This window comes from Aptenodytes patagonicus, chromosome 3, assembly GCF_965638725.1.
Source record: "Aptenodytes patagonicus chromosome 3, bAptPat1.pri.cur, whole genome shotgun sequence".
NCBI lineage: Eukaryota > Metazoa > Chordata > Aves > Sphenisciformes > Spheniscidae > Aptenodytes > Aptenodytes patagonicus.
Genome location: NC_134951.1, coordinates 82,930,249 through 82,948,607, shown reverse-complemented (window position 1 = coordinate 82,948,607; position 18,359 = coordinate 82,930,249). Strand labels below are relative to the sequence as shown.

The window sequence follows — 18,359 nt, the reverse complement described above, 5'->3', positions numbered from 1 at the left end:
TTGCTGTGACGTACTTCACACAGGTTGTAAATGATTACACGTCCACAATAAATAAGGCCTAAAAAACACTGCCCAACAAGAAGTCTGAGGACTATGTCCAGCCTGTCCTGATGTTTCAGTCCCGCCTTTCCTTCTCCCTTGGAGTCCAGGCAGAGCAGTTCTCTGATAAACAAACATTGCTCTGGTAGCCCAGATCCGCTTCTTACCAGCCATCAGAAAGTTGGTGAGAGATAGCAAGGGGCACAGGAACCAATGAAGAGTATACAGTGGCAACTCCTTTCATCAGGTTCCAGCTGCAGCAGCCAACATGTACGACAGAAGCCAAATGCACCAAGGCTCACATAAAAACAGCTCCTATCATTAAACACTGGGTCATTTGCTAAGAGAGCTTCACTGCTGAACCACATCACAACTGTCTTTTTGGAACCCTAAAAATAATACACGAGAATTATTTCAAAACCCAGGAGAATTCAGTGCTAAAGTGTTTGCATAACTACTTTTCTGGTGGAAAGACATAAATAACACAGTGTCAGAAAATGGAGTATCTGCCAAAATTAGGGTCAAATTCTAATTTCATGTTCATTGCCAAAAAGCTAGGCTCACTTAAACTACAACTATTTTTACCTGTACGCACTATTAATCAGAATATCTTTCCAGACAATGGAAAGTACCTCTCCCATTCATAAAGCTGTGAAGTACTTATCCCAGGAGTAGAAGTAAAAGTAGAAGAAGAAGTAAAAGATGGCTGTATCCTTGATGTTCTGGATCTTATCTGAAAAAAAACCCCAAACATAAGTATGCAACTGAGTGGGCAGGAAAAAAGCTGTTAAATACTCAGAAAATATATATTTTTAACAGTGGCTAAAATTGTCAACTCTATTTGAAAAATAATCAATGTATACCATTGCTAGCAAGCCGTTTCTTGAGAGCAAAGGTATAAATTCATTGTTTTTCAAATAATGAATGAGTTTCTTGCTAAAACAACCAGACAGAATGCAGTAAACCTTAAATGATTGCAACTGGATTTTAGGTCTAAAGTTCCCTTTACAGAAACATGTCCGGTTTTGCCCCCAGCCTAAAAGGCTGTAAGTTCTAGCATATCTAGAAGATACGTTTGCCTTGCTGTGCCTGCTCTACTCTGGGTGAAGGAGAGCCCTGAGCTGGGAAAGCCATCTGGAGCGTGGGTGCATGACCCAGCAGGCAAGAAGCCTGTGGTGAGGGCAGATATTAGGAGATGCCTGAAAGAAGCAGAAAATGACAGAGCCAAGCCTCTGAAGCAACAGAAAAATTCTTTCTTAGAAACCCAGAGGCACCGGGGGTGAGGTTGTGCAAGACAGCTGGGACAATCTGACAGCTTGCTGCCACCAAAAGTGAGTGTTTTATGCTGCCTCAAAAAGCTGTGGGTGTCAGACAAGCACAAGAGCTCATGCAAAAGAAGGAGCAGACAACTACAGTCAGAAGAGGGAAGTAAGCCTAGCCTTTGGGGCAGCCACTAGCTCAAATTTCTCAGGAATATTCAGCCTGTGTGGAGCCTGCTGCAACCCAAAATGCCATGAAATGTTGCTGGACTGAGACAAAAAACTGTGAGGAGAAAGGAGATTTACGTAAAAGGTCTGTTATATTATTATGTTCTCACTCAGAAGAAACTGAGTTTCCGCATTTTAAACATTGATTGTCCTCTTTTAGCTAAACTGAATTGTAGCCCTTAGAAGTTTACAGCCCTCTGGGTGATTATGGTGTGTCCACTGTAAAGGAAAGGTCCAGATAGGCTCACCTCTAAGCTTTGGACGACTCAAAGTCCTTTCACAGTTAGTTTAAAGAGATCCTAGTCTGGATTATTTGGGATGAAAGAGGCCAGGAAGCAGCTCCCCCAGGAAATTTGAGGGAGCAGTTGTCTTTGGCAGGGATGAGCTGAAGGCAGCAATAACCTATGGAGCCATTATAGTTGCAGCTGCAAGAGAACGTGTGTCCAGTCTCTGCAAACAGCACTTTATCACTTCACATTCAGAAATGTATAATTACCCATCTAAAGCCTACATACAATCTCAGAAAAGACATTTTACACAGGAAATGGAAAACTAATCTGTATGAAAATTCTGTTAATAACAGTAGATTAAGATTGCCTCAAAAGGAAGATTCACCTTAGCCTTGCTTTGGAGAAGCACGAGTGGTGCAGGACATGAGGTTGATATCGTTCTTCTGGAAGAGAATTTTTTCATTCTCTTTAATGGGATTGGAAACAAATAAAAGATAAACATTTCACTAGAAATAGATAATTCCATGGACTATAGATAAAACTAAAAAAACAAGCAAGAAAAAATATTAAAAGCTGTGAGGCTTAGGAAGGAGATGTTTTATTATAGCCAAGGTTTTCAGTCTGTATACCCATAAGCATACATAGACTGAGAGGTCTGGAGAAGGAAATCTTTTAAGTAGGGTTGGGTAACATCAGTTGGGAAACCATAAGATATCATAAATCAGAAACGACTGACGACGGTGTCTGTAGAAAACAAATGCAAAACAGTCTGGAATGAGGACTTAGTCAAAAGGGAATATAATTCACCAATTTCTGAAAAGAACATTAAAAAAATTGGAAAAATCAGTTAAAAGTAACAGTCTTCACAGACTAAAAGAATTTAGGTCCCATCCAAGGTTTTTACTGCTTTTCAGAGGTGTTTGCGTGCAACCATTACATTACCTCTTAATTACCAAATCCAGTTTCAGCCTTTTAACCAGCAGGAGAGTCTGAGCTCATCTCTCCAAGTATTATTTCTGTAATTTCTGCGAGAAATGTTGTTTTAGAAGCCAGAAGCACTTTCCCCCTGTCAAGCTGAAAGTCAGGCTGCATGTCTCTCAGTTTACTCATCATTCACCACCACACCAGCTAATTAAGTGGGTTGAATCTTGGCCACATTACATTTAAAATTAGCCACATAAAGCATTTTCTAACACAGTTCTTTTAAGATTGGTTGGAACTTCGAGATGTTATGACTTAAATGTCAAATGATATCTAAAATACTTCTGATATTTACATGAGACCTCACAATTTTATACCTTTCCTGTCTGAGAAAAAAAATTTCAGGTTGAGGATGAAGTGGATGTAATGCAGATCAAACATCACCTCCTCTTTTTTTCTTCAAATGACCTGTTAAGATATTTCTTTAAGTGATTTGGAGAAAACATGAAGGTATCCAGTAATCCCAAATGCTGGGATTGAAAGGCATGAGAAGGGAGAGGAAAAAGGTCCAAGAGTCTGGGTGGCAGGTGTGTCTGTACCTCCCCCCAGCACACAGGAATGACCTATGTCCTGCAGTGGAGGAGGTCCATGGAAACACCAGTCCTCCTGCCCTCCTCCTGCTCCTGTGCCTCCACAGCAGGCTGAAGTCATCATTAACCTGTCATGGGTGTTATTGCTGTGTTATGTGCAGTCACAGACTTCTGGACTGCAGCAATGGACTCTTAAGCAAGCAAGCAAGACTCACCCATTTTAGGAAAGATGGTAAGAATCACATCATCACTCCTGGTTTCAAAGGATTTCAGAGCTTCCAAAGTTTCTGGGCTGCTAAGAGCCCTTAGGCCACAAAATACCTTTGCAGGAAAAAAAACCAACAGATTTTGAGATGCCATCTTTTCATCTTAGTAAAGGCCTTTTGAATATTTCAGTGACTGTTTCCCCATTTCTGGTCAGTCTTGTTCCCTTGTTCAACTCCTTGCAGGCACTGAGATGCACACTGCTTTCTGTTATCTAGATAGCTTTTGATATCACCATGTATGTGTCCAGCATACATGCATCCAGCTCTGGAGTCGTCAGCACAGGAAAGACATGGAATGGGTCCAGAGGAGGGCCACGAAAATGATCAGGGGAATGGAACACCTCTCCTCTGAAGAAAGGCTGAGAGAGTTGGGGTTGTTCAGCCTTGAGAAGAAAAGGCTCTGGGGAGACCTTATTGCAGCCTTTCAATACTTAAAGGGGGCTTATAAGATGGGGACAACCTTTTTAGCAGGGCCTGTTGCAACAGAACAAGGGGGAATGGTTTTAAACTAAAAGAGGGTAGATTTAGGCTAGATATAAGGAAGAAATTTTTTACACTGAGGGTGGTGAAACACTGGAACAGCTTGTCCAGAGAGGTGGTAGATGCCCTGTCCCTGGAAACATTCAAGGTCAGGCTGGATGGGGCTCTGAGCAACCTGATCTAGTTGAAGATGTCCCTGCCCAAGGCAGGGGGGTTGGACTAGATGACCTCTAGAGGTCCCTTCCAACCCAAATGATTCTATGATTCTGTGTAGGAAATAGTAAAAGGCATGTATTAAGGAATACATTAAAATGTTGCTAATTCCAGAATTATGGGGCATGGTGGCTTGTCTCTTTTCATCCATGGAAGCCCAGAGTTAGATGAAGTCCTGCTCTTCTGGGAATGAAAACCTACAAGACCAGAACCATCAGGTTCAAGCAAACACACCTCTTCATGCAAAACGATTTCACATGGGCAGCTCTTGCACAGAAGCAGGCTGTGAGTGGCCCATCAGAGCCGAATCTGCAACACTCCTTACTATTCCTGTCAGGGAGACATGGGACACTGCCTGGCAGCCAGAGCCCATCCCGCCACTCCAGCCAGGAGCAGGGCATCCAATGGGAACCAGGGCAGCCCCAGCCCCGGGCATCAGGCACCTCCCTGGGGACAGTGATGGGATGAGGATGAGCCAGGACATAGGTCCATGGATGGGTCCAGCTTGGCAGGGCCCATGGCCAGGTAGGGTAGGGCTATGGGGACCTGGAGACTGGCCCTGCCGCAGCATCGCTGGGGCAAGGGCTGACCACCCAGGGGGCTGACACGGGGTCCTGGGCCATGGGCAGGGTGGGGGGAGACCCAGGGGGGCTGGGCAGAGATAGTCAGGGTTTTGACAGGGCCTTGACAATTTCCCATTTTTGTAAATTACATTTTTGGTTGCTGGTTGCTCAGTTTTTAATCTTAGTTCGCTGTGAGAGTCCTGCAGATATATCTGTCTGGGAATGTGGCAGAGGAATCCCTCTTCCAAGGAACTGAATTCCCTTTGCCAGATGGAGTCGACATTTCCTTGGCTTTTGTGGTTTTCCAAAAGAGTGGTTGTGACAAGAGGTCGTGGAGCATGCTCTGTACAGATGTAGCAAGGACATCTACACCAGGAAGGAGGGTGTGGAAATCATATCTATGTAGCATAAATGTATTTATTGTCGAACAAATGCAGCTTTAATAGTTTAGCAAGAGGGTCATCAAGGGGCTTCTTTCCCCCAATCCTTCCATTCAAAAGTCATGGCTCTTCCCACTTGCCACTTACCTAACTGTCCCCAAAGAGGCCAACGGGAGCAAAACACTCCAGAAAACATACACTTGTTCATTACTTAAGAGTTCATGGCAGTAAGAGCTCCAGAAGTCCCACCCTACACCAAAGTGAGGAGGTTGCCAAAGTGTCAAAGGCCTTTCTGGCCTTGTTGTACAAATGTCAACACCAAGGTAGGTGTAGTGGATCTAAACCCAGACTATCATGCTCTCCCTGTACACAGACATTTGAGGGTTCAGACCCACACCACATATCCATGTCAAGCTCACTATGTCCCAGGAGGAGAGGCCCTGCATTGGTCCCTCTGCTTCACCATTGAGCACCTCAGGGGCCTCATTCACCATCTCAGGCCATGAAGCAGCCACAGGGATACCACCAGACCGGTGCTATGATGCCTGTGCACCATCTCCCTCTTGGAAGGATGCCAGGCATTCACTTGAGGCATATGCACATTTTATTTGGTTGCATCAAGCGAAGCACGCACCCTAGACCCAGCACACGCCTAAGAATTACTACCTGAATGCTTGGAGGTGCCAGGCAGATCTCTGGGTCATTTCTCTCTTTTCTCATGGGGAGGACACATGGGGACTGTCCACCTTTAGAGAATCATCTTTGGAGCACAACTTGCTTATATCTAGTCTAAAGTGCTGCTCGTCTGCTTATTTTCAGGCCTTGCAGTACACATCATATTTCATTTTTGCCGCCAGCTTTGTTCCTCCTAGGCAATCTTCAAATTTTCGGTCCATTTCTTCATTCTGAGCTTTAGAGAAGAGATCTCTCCAGTTCCCAACAACCCCTGTGTACAACAAGAAGTACCAAAGACTGAAGGCAGCCACTCCTGAGAGGGGTTAATACCTAGGCAGCAATGGGGCAGAATCACTGCATACATGAAGCAGGAAGGATCTGATTTATGCCCCCAAGAGGTCTGATTGCCTGGGAGAGGCAAGATAGCAAAGATAAGAAGTAAAGGCTGCAGCCAGGCCTCAGGGAGCATTGCTGGTGGGCTGCCTGTATGCCTTACCTCCCCAGAGCGGGTTTCCAAAGTGGTTTCATGAAGCTTTATACACAGAAGAGAGGGAAACCTGGTTTTGTCACAAGGGAAAGCTCATTTGTGAATGCCTCCCTCTGAAGGGGGAAGTTATTTGGGGCAGTGGGGTAGGTGGTAGAGAGGAAAACATTTAAATCCTTTCTTCCTTCAAGGAGTGGTGAAGGAAAGGGATTAAAGCAAGCCCATACCCACAGTAGTCAGAAAACAAAGACTGTTTATGCCATGGGGAGCAGCTGGGCTGCCAGAGCTCTGGCCCTGGCCCCGGGTCTGTGAGGGACCATCTCTGGGGCTACCACTAACATGCCCATTGGGAGGAACCATATTGAGACTATTCCTCAGCTCTTACTGAGGACGTAACAAGAAGACACCTGTGAGGCCAGAAAAGCAGTTTCCCATAGCGTTCTCCTGGAGAAACTGGCCGCTCATGGCTTGGACGGGTGTACTCTTTGCTGGGTAAAAATCGGGCTGGCTGGCCGGACCCAAAGAGTTGTGGTGAATGGAGTTACATCCAGTTGGCGGCCAGTCACAAGTGGTGTTCCCCAGGGCTCAGTACTGGGGCCAATTCTGTTTAATATCTTTACCAATGATCTGGATGAGGGGATTGAGTGCACCCTCAGTAAGTTTGCAGATGACACCAAGTTGGGTGGGAGTGTTGATCTGCTCGAGGGTAGGAAGGCCCTGCAGAGGGACCTGGACAGGCTGGATCGATGGGCCGAGGCCAATTGTATGAGGTTCAACAAGGCCAAGTGCCGGGTCCTGCACTTCGGCCACAACAACCCCATGCAGCGCTACAGGCTTGGGGAAGAGTGGCTGGAAAGCTGCCCAGCAGAAAAGGACCTGGGGGTGCTGGTTGACAGCCGGCTGAACATGAGCCGGCAGTGTGCCCAGGCGGCCAAGAAGGCCAATGGCATCCTGGCTTGTCTCAGAAATAGTGTGGCCAGCAGGCCTAGGGAAGTGATTGTCCCCCTGTAGTCTGCACTGGTGAGGCTGCACCTCGAATACTGTGTTCAGTTTTGGGCCCCTCACTACACGAAAGACATTGAGGTGCTGGAGCGTGTCCAGAGAAGGGCAACGAAACTGGTGAAGGGTCTAGAGCACAAGTCTTATGAGAAGCGGCTGAGGGAACCGGGGTTGTTTAGCCTGCAGAAAAGGAGGCTGAGGGGAGACCTCATCGCTCTCTACAACTACCTGAAAGGAGGTTGTAGCGAGGTGGGGGTCAGTCTCTTCTCCCAAGTAACAAGCGATAGGACAAGAGGAAATGGCCTCAAGTTGTGTCAGAGGAGCTTTAGATTGGATATTAGGAAAAAATTCTTCACCAAAAGGGTTGTCAAGCATTGGACCAGGCTGCCCAGGGAAGTGGTTGAGTCACCATCCCTGGAGGTATTTAAAAGATGTGTAGATGCGGTGCTTAGGGACATGGTTTAGTGGTGGACTTGGCAGTGCTAGCTTAACAGTTGGACTCAATGATCTTAAAGATCTTTTCCAACCTAAACAATTCTATGATAATTCTATGATGATTCTATGAAACTGGTCTGCTTGGCAATTCTGGGAAAATCTTCCTCACACAAGGAGAATCCAAAGGCGGCAGCAATCCTTTTCATTCCCAGTATCTGGTCCTGGCCAAAGGAACATAGCACAGAGGTGAAACCAAAAGACTTGACACCATGGCTGTGGCATAGACCCAGCACCTGGTGGGAAGCCCAGCAGAGGAGGCTGCCTCCCACAGTGTCACCAAGGAATTCTAAGAGCTCTAACAGAGAGGGAACCCACACATGGTGGCCTCAACTTCAAGGCATTTTCATCTCTCCCAAAAGCAACTGTGCCTGTGCCAGATATGACTCCTTCCACTAACAGGCAAGGCTACCCTCTTCCTAACCCCACGGGCCTCCCCCAGACATAAAAGAGTAGCTCGGAAAGGCATGCCCTTCTAAAGGGGCAGACAGGCTTGACCCAAGAGTTTCTTCTTCCCCACAGCCGTACATATCAGGAGGGGTGCACAGTGCACCCATCAAGGAAGAGCTGGGTGAGATGCCAAACCTCTTTATGTTGCTCATAGCTTATCATCATGATCCTCTCATGGTTGAGGTATTTGTTCCATTCCACTAAACAGTCAAAGTAGGATCCCCAGGCCACTGCAAACAAAGAAGAAACATAGCTGTGTAGGCTATTCCTCAAAACAGGCCCTTACCAAATCAGAGGATTCAGCCCAGACAGCTCTCTAAGCGTGGTGTCAGGATGGTGAAGTGAGGACCAGCTCAACATGTCTTTTCTTTTGGCTGAGGTCAATGCAGGATCCCCCAGCTCTGGCCAGTAGGTTGCACTGAACCACAAGCTCTATTGTGGGAACGGAAAAGTCAGGCTAAAGCTTTCTCATGATCTCCCATTCAGAGTTAGAGACAAAAGAAACCGATTCTCTGGTACTCCCTGTTTCAGCCATAGCATGGGCCTGTCTCTCTGTTCTGGGAGTGCCTTGGTAAGGTATATTGGGGTAGAATTCCCATGCACAGGGTCCTGTGTACGCCCCTCATGTAAGGAGGAATGCCAGAGGATGCAGGGCAAAGTACATTTCCCATTCATGAAGGCTGCAAAGTACTCATCCCAGGAGGCGAAGGATGGCAGCACTGGCATGTTGTTGTAGAAGTGGTAATAGGAGACAGACGTGTCTTTGGGGTTCCAAACTAGCACAAGGATCTGGAGGAAGAAAACACATAATTTGTTTCTGATTTGGTGACTGACCAAAATGCCATCTTCTCAACACATCACATGTCCACTAACACCCACCCAGACTGTACAATGCTGGTCTAATTGCTTTTCTTGAGCAAGAAATCAGAGCTTTGGCAGGCCACTTGCTGCTAATGTGAGCTTCAGGGTGAAAACAAGAAGCTTTTCAGTGATGCCCTTGGGACATAGTGCTGAGCTAGCTCCAATCCAGAGAAATGAGCTCGTGGACTACTGAACAGGAGACCCACAAGCAGGCTATGGGTGCACCCTTGCTTCTCTCTGCAGAAATTCGCATTGAAGACTATCTTAGCCCCAGCCTGTGGTGGGCTTTCCACAGGTACCCTGGTCTTGGAGGCAAGTTAAAGCAAACAGAATAACTGCTTGCCCTGCTCAGTTTTCTGACACAAACCTGGAAGCATCTTTCTGAAGGAAAACTGAAGGGGCAGTGACACCCAGCGACAAGCCCACTGACAGTAACCTCCTGAGTCAGCAAAGCTGCTGCTGGGAAAGGATGTTTGTTCATAGCCTCAGCACACAGCACTCTGCCTCTTCAACCTTGGAAATGTGCCTGTGCATTGACCAACCCAGGTGAAAGTGCAGGAAACACCTCTCACAGACAGAGGAAAGCTAATTTGGGGTGGAAAAGTTTTTGCAGTGTGATGCAAAGAGAAGACACACCTTAGCCTTGCTTTGGAGAATGGATGGGGGCAGGAGATGAGGTGACAGATGGGTTTGTATAATTCTTCTGGAAGGCAGTTTCTTCATCCTCTATAAAGCAAGTGGGAAGAAATGTGACGGGACAGAAGTAGCTTATTCAGTGACATGTGCCTTTTCAGGAATTGTGGGTAATATGAAAAGGTGACACCAGAGAAGAAGGATCTTATCCCTTGGAAAACCCACAGGGACACACTGGTGTTGTAGGCTTTTGCCAGCCTCTGCCACAGAGCACCATTTCACATGAGACAGGCCTGAGGACAGCACACCCAAGAGAAAGGTCTCATTGATCAAACCCACTGGGTCCAGGGCTGGAGCCCCCTGTGGCTTCTCAGCACTGTCTGGGCTCTGAGGCCATGGCGTTGGGACACCAAGGACAATAGCACATGCTACTTGTGCAGACCATAGCTGTTGTTAAGGCTCTAGGCTCTCCATTACCTGTGAGATCAGCCATTGTCTTTCAGCTAATACTACCTGTAAGAAGAGCAGTGCCAATATTTTCAGTCCCTGCCAACCTCATATATCCCAGGATCTCCAAATTCTAGACATGGAAATATCTCTAGCTTCTTTTCAGCATTTATTCTCTCTTTCATTCCTTCTTCTGTATATTTGGCATCTGTTGATTCCAACTCCCTCACCATTTGGTCAAGCCAGTTGGTTCCTGAGAAGATGAAGACACCATCCATTCTGGACTGCACATTTGCACTTTTTCGTGTCAACCTGGCTGACGGTATCCTGTCAAACTGTTTCACATTTGTGAACAAGTTTGGCTCTATATTGTGTCTTAGCCTGTCAACAGGTGGGTGTGCTCCTTTTAGCTGGGACAAAGTTAATTTTCTTCATAGTAGCTGGTATGGGGCTGTGTTTTGGATTTGTGCTGAAAACAGTGTTGATAATACAGGGATGTTTTCATTATTGCTGAGCAGTGCTTACACAGAGTCAAGGCCTTTTCTGCTTCTCAAACTGCCCCACCAGCGAGTAGGCTGGGGGGCCACAAGAGGCTGGGAGGGGACACAGCTGGGACAGCTGACCCCAACTGACCAAAGGGACATCCCATACCATATGATGTCATGCTCAGCAAAAAAAGCTGGGGGAAGAAGAAGGAAGGGGGGACGTTCGGAGTTACGGTGTTTGTCTTCCCAGGTGACTGTCATGCATGATGGAGTCCTGCTTTCCTGGAGATGACTGAACACCTGCCTGCCGGTGGGAAGTAGTGAATGAATTCCTTGTTTTGCTTTGCTTGCACTCACAGCTTTTGTTTTACCTATTAAACTGTCTTTATCTCAACCCACGACTTTTTTCACTTTTACCATTCTGTTTCTCTCCCCCATCCCGTTGTGGGGGGAGTGAGTGAGCGGCTGTGTGGGGCTTAGTTGCCGACTGAGGTTAAACCATGACACCGGGCAATAATCAACACAGGTATGCCAAAAGCCAACAGGGACAGAGCTGTCAGCCAGACATTGTGGAGTGCTACCCTGCTCACTTCAGAAGCACACCCCTTCCCTCAGTGGAAACAGAAGCAGACCTCTATTGCTCTTTCCAGCTCTGGCACTTTTTGGTCACCTCAAACTACTCCCTGTGGAAATTACTCAAGAGCAGTGGAGCTCCCAGCACAGGGCCAACTGAGTCATCCCTTGGCTGTTTCTGCTCTCTTTCCACAGTGCTGTCTTTGGGAACACTCTGTTCCCTCCTCCTGACCAGCTTCAGTTTACAGCCTCTTCATGACCAACACAGTTTGGCCTCATTCCCAGCCTCCAGCTAGGCTTCCATAACTGGCAGCAGAAGGGGTCATCAACCAAACCACCAGACCATCAAGCTCCTGTCACCATCTTTGCACCAGGCTTCGCTGTCTTGGCCTCTGCAACCTGGCAAAACTGGTGTGTGAGGGACTGGCCTTGGAGACCCAAGTCTCAGTTTTCAGCTAACACCACCTGGGATGTGTAGGTGGACCCCTGTGGAGGCGCCTTTCACTCTTTCTTTCTTTCACACCCTTGAATAAAGTATGGGTCTTGTTCACTACCCATATATCAAACCCACAGAGAGCTCCACACTCCTGTGCATCACATCCTTGTCTCTTTCTTCATAAACGGATATTAGACACTTAGTAAACCTATACACAAGCTTAATTAAACATGAGGAAGTGTCAAATCAAAAGCGCAACTGTTAAGACCTGGAAGATTGCTTACAGTTACCTACAAAGAATCATTTAAAATTATTTTTCTGGTCTTGCAAAATGCAGAACCATCAAAATAGACCATTTTATTGAAAATATTTTCTCTAGCAGTGCTATTTTACTCACAAAAACTGGAGACACCATTCATATATTATGCCTACTGCCAGCTTTGTTACTGTTTTCAGTTTTCTGTCCATGTGTTTACTCTGAGTTGCAAAGGAAAATCTCCTCCCATTTGCCAATACTAAAGAGTAACAGCATCAAGAAATTAGCATTTTTCCTCCTGCCTCCAGAGCCAGCTGCCTGAATCCTGAGGAAGCCAGATCACTGTAACACCTCAACATGAAATCTAACAACTTGTCACCTGAGCCACTGGGACACGGGTGCCTCTGGGTCCTTTAACCCTTGGACCCTGATCTCTGCTCATGAGTGGGGCCCTCGATGCTGTCACAGCCATCTGGCAGACTGCTTAGGAGCTGCAAAGGTGAGGGCTCAGAGCAGCCCTGTCCCTCAGGAGAGGATCAGAGGAACCAGGTGTCCTGAGGGTGCCAGGAGTCCCAGTCCCAGCGCTGTCTGCCCAGCAGCCGAGTGTCTCGGGGTAAGCAGGTGACCCCACAGGAAGGCTGTACGACTGTGGCACAGCTCACATGGTCCCCAGGGAAAACTCTGAGTTGTTCAATTCATCTACATGAAAATCTGTCTTGGATGGAAATGCTGTTGGCAGGAGCATTTGCAGTACAACACAAAGAGAAGGTTCACCTTAGCCGAAGATTCACCTTAGCCTTGTTTTGGAAAATGGATTGGGGAAAGGACATGAGGTGGGAGATGGGTTAGTATAATTTTTCTGGTTTCTTCATCATCTTTAAAGCAAATAGACAGAAATACAATGTAAGCATTGGAAATGGAAATATATCATTTCAGGAATCATAGGTAACAAAACAGACTAGACAAGAAAGAAAGATACTTTTTTTTTTTTTGGACAATTGGTAAGGAACTAGCAATGATAAAGTTTGAAAACCAGTGCTATTGTGTCAGTCAATATGACTTTCTAGTCCTCCCCCCGTACTGCTAAAGTATCAAGCATGCTTATCTTCTCCCTGCCAGATGCTTCCTTAAATTTCTCTGCAGCCTCCCTAAGCAGCATTCTCCAGTTTAGACTGATCTGCAACCACAGGCTGTAATAGTTATTGCCTGTGTCTTAGGTATGATCCTCCTGTTACTGTAAACCAGAATAAGATCTAACCTTTTTTTTTCCAGCACTTTCACCATGTTAGCCCTTGCTGAGTGTGATTCCTCAGGTCTTTTCATGCCAACTGCTGCTTGACTAGTTTGCCCCCATTAAGTACTTGTGCCTTTGGTTTCTCTTTTCTAAATGTAGCATTTTACACTTACCTTTCCTGAACTTCATGATTGCCAATCTTCTTCTCAATTTATTATGATGTTTTGAATTGTTTCCCCATTTTCCCCAGTACTTTCTCCAGCCCTCTGTTCTGATCCCCAGACTTAAAAGTTAGTCATATATGATACAGATAATAGTCTGTCCACCAGTGTTAAGAACAATGTTGAATATGACCAAGACTCACCACTAAAGGATATTGCTTTAATTGTCCTCCCAATTTTGCTGTCATCCAGTATATGCAGTTTGACCATAAGCACACTATTGCAACCAAGTTCATAACAGACATGTAAGCAAGTGGATATTCCTGAAAGTATTGCTGCTGATGACCCTGCTTCTGGATGCCTTTTGTAACCGTTGTATGAATTTCTAGGAACACAAATCTACTTTCAGTACTTTAATTTCATTTCTATAACCACATTTGTAAGTTGCCATCTCCACATATGAAGCCATAAGTTTGTTGATCTAGATTGTGTCTCTTTTGTCATATAATTTCAGAACCTCTCTGATGCTGTCATCTATTGTATCTTCTGTCTATGGCTTATTCAAGAGGTAAGTTTTCTTTTAAAGAAGGAACATGAACAGCTTTGACATAGTTTATACTTACCACCTTGTTATCCTCAAAATGTTTCACGGTTGGTTGCTCGGTCATTTTTGTAAGTAAATTTCCAGGTATCGAGTTAAGATGACTGCTCTATTTTGATTCTTCTTTCTCACATTATTAAACACAGCTATTATGTATGTCCTCCTCCAGGCATCTGGTACCTTTCTGGGTTCTTACAGATAATTTCTAGTGGTTCAAAGGTGGCTTGTGTCAGGACTTTCAGATGCTCTGCTTTTGAATCCATTCATTTTTTAAAAAAATTTAAGTATTATTTCTAGCATTCCTATTTCTTTGCAAAACTCTGCATTTCTCCATGTCCAGGCAGAATTAACCAGCTTTAGAAGAACGAAGCAAAAAGTCATTGAATACTTTACTCTTTCCTATTGTATCTTTTATTTTTACTTCTTATCTGCTTAGGTGATGGATCTATAAATTGGGTGTGGTTTTTTCCGGTTTTTAATTCAACTATACTTAAAGAACCATATTTTGCTATTTTTCCAGAACAGGTGGCTGAAGTGCAGTTGGTCGCTGGACAGGTCCACAGTGCCAAATACCAATGCCAGTACAAAATAGGTGAGTATAGTAATGTCTTGCACCATCACCCTTGACAATCCCATTTTCTCACTAGAGCCAGTTTCAGCGAATTTCGGCATCTTCAGTTTCAGAGAATTTCCAGTTATGGAAATTAATCTATGTCAGTGTTTAAGTATTGATTTAAGTTAAAGCTTAACTGTAGGCACACATGTAAATCAAGAATGAACAGAGGGAATGCTAACTGTAGTTTTGTGGTAAGAGCGCTCCACTAGTATTAATGGTGGGAAACATCATCTTCTATATTCACTACATTTTCTTTTCCCATTTTATGGCTGGAGCATGGAAAACATAAAAGCAGTTTCAGATTATGGGCTGGTGTTAACAGGCAAGATCCACTCAGAGGCACTGCTTTTATAGAATCATAGAACAGCCCAGGTTAGAAGGGACCTTGAAACATCATCTGGTACAACACTTCATAGGAAAGGGGGCTTAGATGAGATTATTGCATCTTGAAAACCTCCAGTGATGAGGACTCTACCACATCGCTGGGGAGGTTGTTCCGGTGAATGATTGTTCTCACTGTAAAGAATTTATTTCTTATATCGAGATGAAACCTCTCCTGGTACAACTTGTTAACACCAGCCCATAATCTGAAATCCATCCTGAAATTCTGCATTCAGAGAGATTAAAACCCCTAAGAATGCTGATCGCCATTCCCCTTCATTCTCCTCCCTCTAGCTTTGATGCAGTTTGTGCTGAAGTCATGGGGAAGATATCCTTTGTCATTAATTAAGGTTGTGTCAGATCCATATTTTTGCTAGTGATCTTTTCTGTGAAGACGTTGCCCGATTTGAAACATTTTTGCAAAAAAAAAATTTCTACATACTAAATAATTATAAGTAGTCTAAAAAGACTGAATTTGGCTAGAAAGAGTAAAGGGGCATTTCCTTCCAGGTGACAGCTACTGAAACAGGGCCGTTAAGTTTACCTGAATATGGTTAGTTGCCATCTTATTCAGCAAATGAGTGTAGCCAAAGCAAGCCAAAGATCTCACCTTTAAAACAAAAGCCTATTATTCATCATTGTCACTGTAAAGGCTGCTGCAACGTGATTATTACAGTAATTCTAAGGCACTTGGATCATTTGATCTAGCTTTCTAGTATATAGCATTCATATGATCTGAGAGTGCATTGGAAAGCTCTTGCTCTAACCACATTTGATTACTCTTCAGGCTTTACAGTACACTTCATACTTTAACTTTATTCCCAGTTTAGTTCCTCCTATATGTTCTTCAAATGCTTTGTCCATTTTCTCATTCTGATCTTCACTGAAAAGATTCTTCCAGTCACTTATACCACCTTCAAAGAAGCAAAGAAACTCTTGAAAAACAAGAATTTTTTTTTATTATTATTCTATAGATCTGTCATTCTTATTCCATTGTACACTAAATGGAGTTGATCCATTTTTCAAGACAAAACTTCACTCGTTTTTGCACCAATATAATTTTGTGAAGTCAGTGGAGCTACAGATCTGTGAAACTGCTATAATGCAAAAGAACATACTCCTCTTCAGGTGACTGTGTCCAAAAAAGCAGCCTAAAGTCCTGTTTCCCTGCAGCTCTCTACTCCAGTCAGTTATGACTGACAAGGTGGAAGATCATGAAGGCTTGATTAAGAATCATCTGGCAGGAGGCAGAGCTGGGTTTCTGCTCCCTTGGCAGCTTGAGTTTTTATCCAGTGACTTCTTTAATGTAAAATGCAGAAATAGATTCTGAGAGCCAGGTTGGCCCTCTCATGTCTGCGTCCCCTACACCACACTGCAAAAGTAGTTCCCTTTTGTTTCCCCTTCTCTATGTACCTGACTCTTGCATGCTTGGCGTACTTCTAACCCGTAAGTGTGAACAGGGGGTTGGCAGTGGCCCTTTCAGGAGATCCTACACCCTCCTAAAAAGTGTGATCATGCCACTCAGGCTGAGTTTGGCCCAGTTTTGCCTGCTCAGGCAGGCCTCTAATGGCTGAAAAATCAGTGATCTTGGTGCAGAGGTGGAGAGGAGTTCAGACACATGACAGTTCCTCCTTCCTGCCAGTCATCTGTGGGCCTCTAAAATTTGCTGTGTGGTTGCTTCTCCTGTGCTGTCTGCAGCCTGCTGCCAGAGCCTTGCTGGGTCACTTCCTCACCAGTGCTCCTTGACTAGTCTTCTCAAGCATAACAGTGATATAACCTGTTTGATACTAATCTGTAATGCTAATATGTGCGCAAAAAAGAAGCAAAGGATGGATGGGTGGCCCAAGTTCTTAGGAGTGTGACATTTCTACCTCTGGGCCTCTTGGAGCTTCCTACCTTTGCGAAAGAGAACATTGCCAAATGCCCCATGGGTCTTCTGTGCATTCTTCTTCATTGACTGGAAGCTGCTCCTCTCTACCACGCTCTGAAGCTCTTTCTCAGTCAGGGAAATCCCAAGGAAAGCAGCTATGTTTTCCACACCCAGGACCGGATTCTGAAAAAAGGAATGTAACATAACACATGACATTTGAACAAATTACAGTGCTTTCCGAGGTGTTGGCGCTTCCCTACATCTCTCTGCTGGCTACATATATAGAATATTCATAGAGTTCAGTAGGACTGGAGTGGTACATAGTGGTTCTCTTCTCCATAATTATTTCAGAGAGATATGAGCTGTCTGCCTATAGATCACAAAAGATTGCACGTGATTTACAGTTGAGCAAAATCTACACTGTTGAATACATAAAAGCTCCCCCCAAAAAATTACTGGGGATTTTGATTTACAGTGATTTGGGCTTATATCACAGCTAAAGAGAAAACAAGAATCATTTTCACAAACAAAATTTTAAAAAGGCTTTTAAGTTTGAATTTCACCTTTGCTTCTCTTAAAAAAGGAATCTATCTCATAGAGTATCACGCAGTTTGAATACACTACATGAATATAATGGTTAATTGGTTTAGGAACAAATGCTCTTTGAAGTATAAAATATTTGTAACTATTGGTAACCTCACCTTTTTTAGCTCTTCGTAAGTTATTGTCATAACATTTTCATCATCAGCATATTTGTTCCATTCAGAAAGGTATTCAAAGTAGCATCCCCAGGGCACTAAATAAACCAAAAGAATCCTAAGATGAAGCACAAATGAAGACTATACAAGCTCCTTATGAAATAAATCAATTTTTACTCCTTAACTTGATCCCTCAGCCATGGGCATTATTAATCATGTCTATGCCAGAGTTTACACCCTTCTATGGGAATTATGGGGCTTTGCTCCAGGCTGTTCTGACACATGCACATGTTTCAGGCATATGATACAATTTGTAAGTCAGTACGGTAAAACTTGTTAGCATTTCAAGACAGATGTGAGTCCACCGAAGAGCTATCAGTACTCAAACGATCTTGCAGACTCCCTCAATCCAGTTTAAAACCTTGTTTAGCCCTCCTTCTGCTGGCCATGTGATATGCCAAATTGAAGAATTTATGCAGTTTTAAACTAGTAGGATTATTTTCTTTCTTTTTTAATGCATTAGACTTAGTCCAAATCATTCCTCTGGTCCAATTTGGCATGTAGGTGTTCAGGCATCTGCGTGGGCACAAGATGATGGACATTGGAGAGAAAGGGTGAAGGGGATCCAAGATAGAGATAAGGAGGAACTGCTTCTTCCAGAGAAAATATCAGTTTGTGCAAGTTAAAGCAGTTTGTGGAAGTGCAGTTTTGATAAGGATTTATCCTCAGGCAGTAAGACAAGTACTGTAAACGTTAGTTCAAATTTCTAACTTTCTGTCTTTAGTCTCTGCTTTTGTACTGTAAACCAAAAAATCCTAGTGAAGCTGATTTACAAAGT

The 18,359-nt window shown here is 44.4% G+C and overlaps 2 protein-coding genes across 4 annotated transcripts in view; both read right to left on the bottom strand.

Moving 5' to 3' along the window:
- Window positions 1-5,670: 5,670 nt before the first annotated feature.
- On the bottom strand, window positions 5,671-10,660 carry LOC143158873 (sulfotransferase 6B1-like). Its single transcript, XM_076335326.1, has 6 exons — window positions 10,318-10,660; window positions 9,767-9,856; window positions 8,932-9,058; window positions 8,405-8,499; window positions 7,896-7,983; window positions 5,671-6,157 (listed from the first exon to the last, which is right to left on the bottom strand). The coding sequence occupies exons 1-6, from the start codon at window positions 10,486-10,488 to the stop codon at window positions 5,985-5,987; spliced, it is 744 nt and encodes a 247-aa protein (XP_076191441.1). The 5' UTR covers window positions 10,489-10,660; the 3' UTR covers window positions 5,671-5,984.
- Window positions 10,661-13,561: 2,901 nt separating this feature from the next.
- LOC143158274 (sulfotransferase 6B1-like) overlaps window positions 13,562-18,359 on the bottom strand; it is a 54,965-nt gene continuing 50,167 nt past the window's right edge. For 2 of the 3 annotated variants that reach the window (XM_076334028.1, XM_076334027.1), the window contains 3 exons: window positions 17,525-17,619; window positions 16,850-17,006; window positions 13,562-15,867 (listed from right to left, as the gene is read on the bottom strand). In XM_076334028.1, the coding sequence (XP_076190143.1) occupies window positions 15,737-15,867; window positions 16,850-17,006; window positions 17,525-17,619 (383 nt within the window). In that variant the 3' untranslated portion in view covers window positions 13,562-15,736. Of the gene's footprint in view, window positions 15,868-15,894; window positions 16,253-16,849; window positions 17,007-17,524; window positions 17,620-18,359 lie in introns of those variants that run through there. The other variant, XM_076334029.1, reaches the window with a different exon arrangement.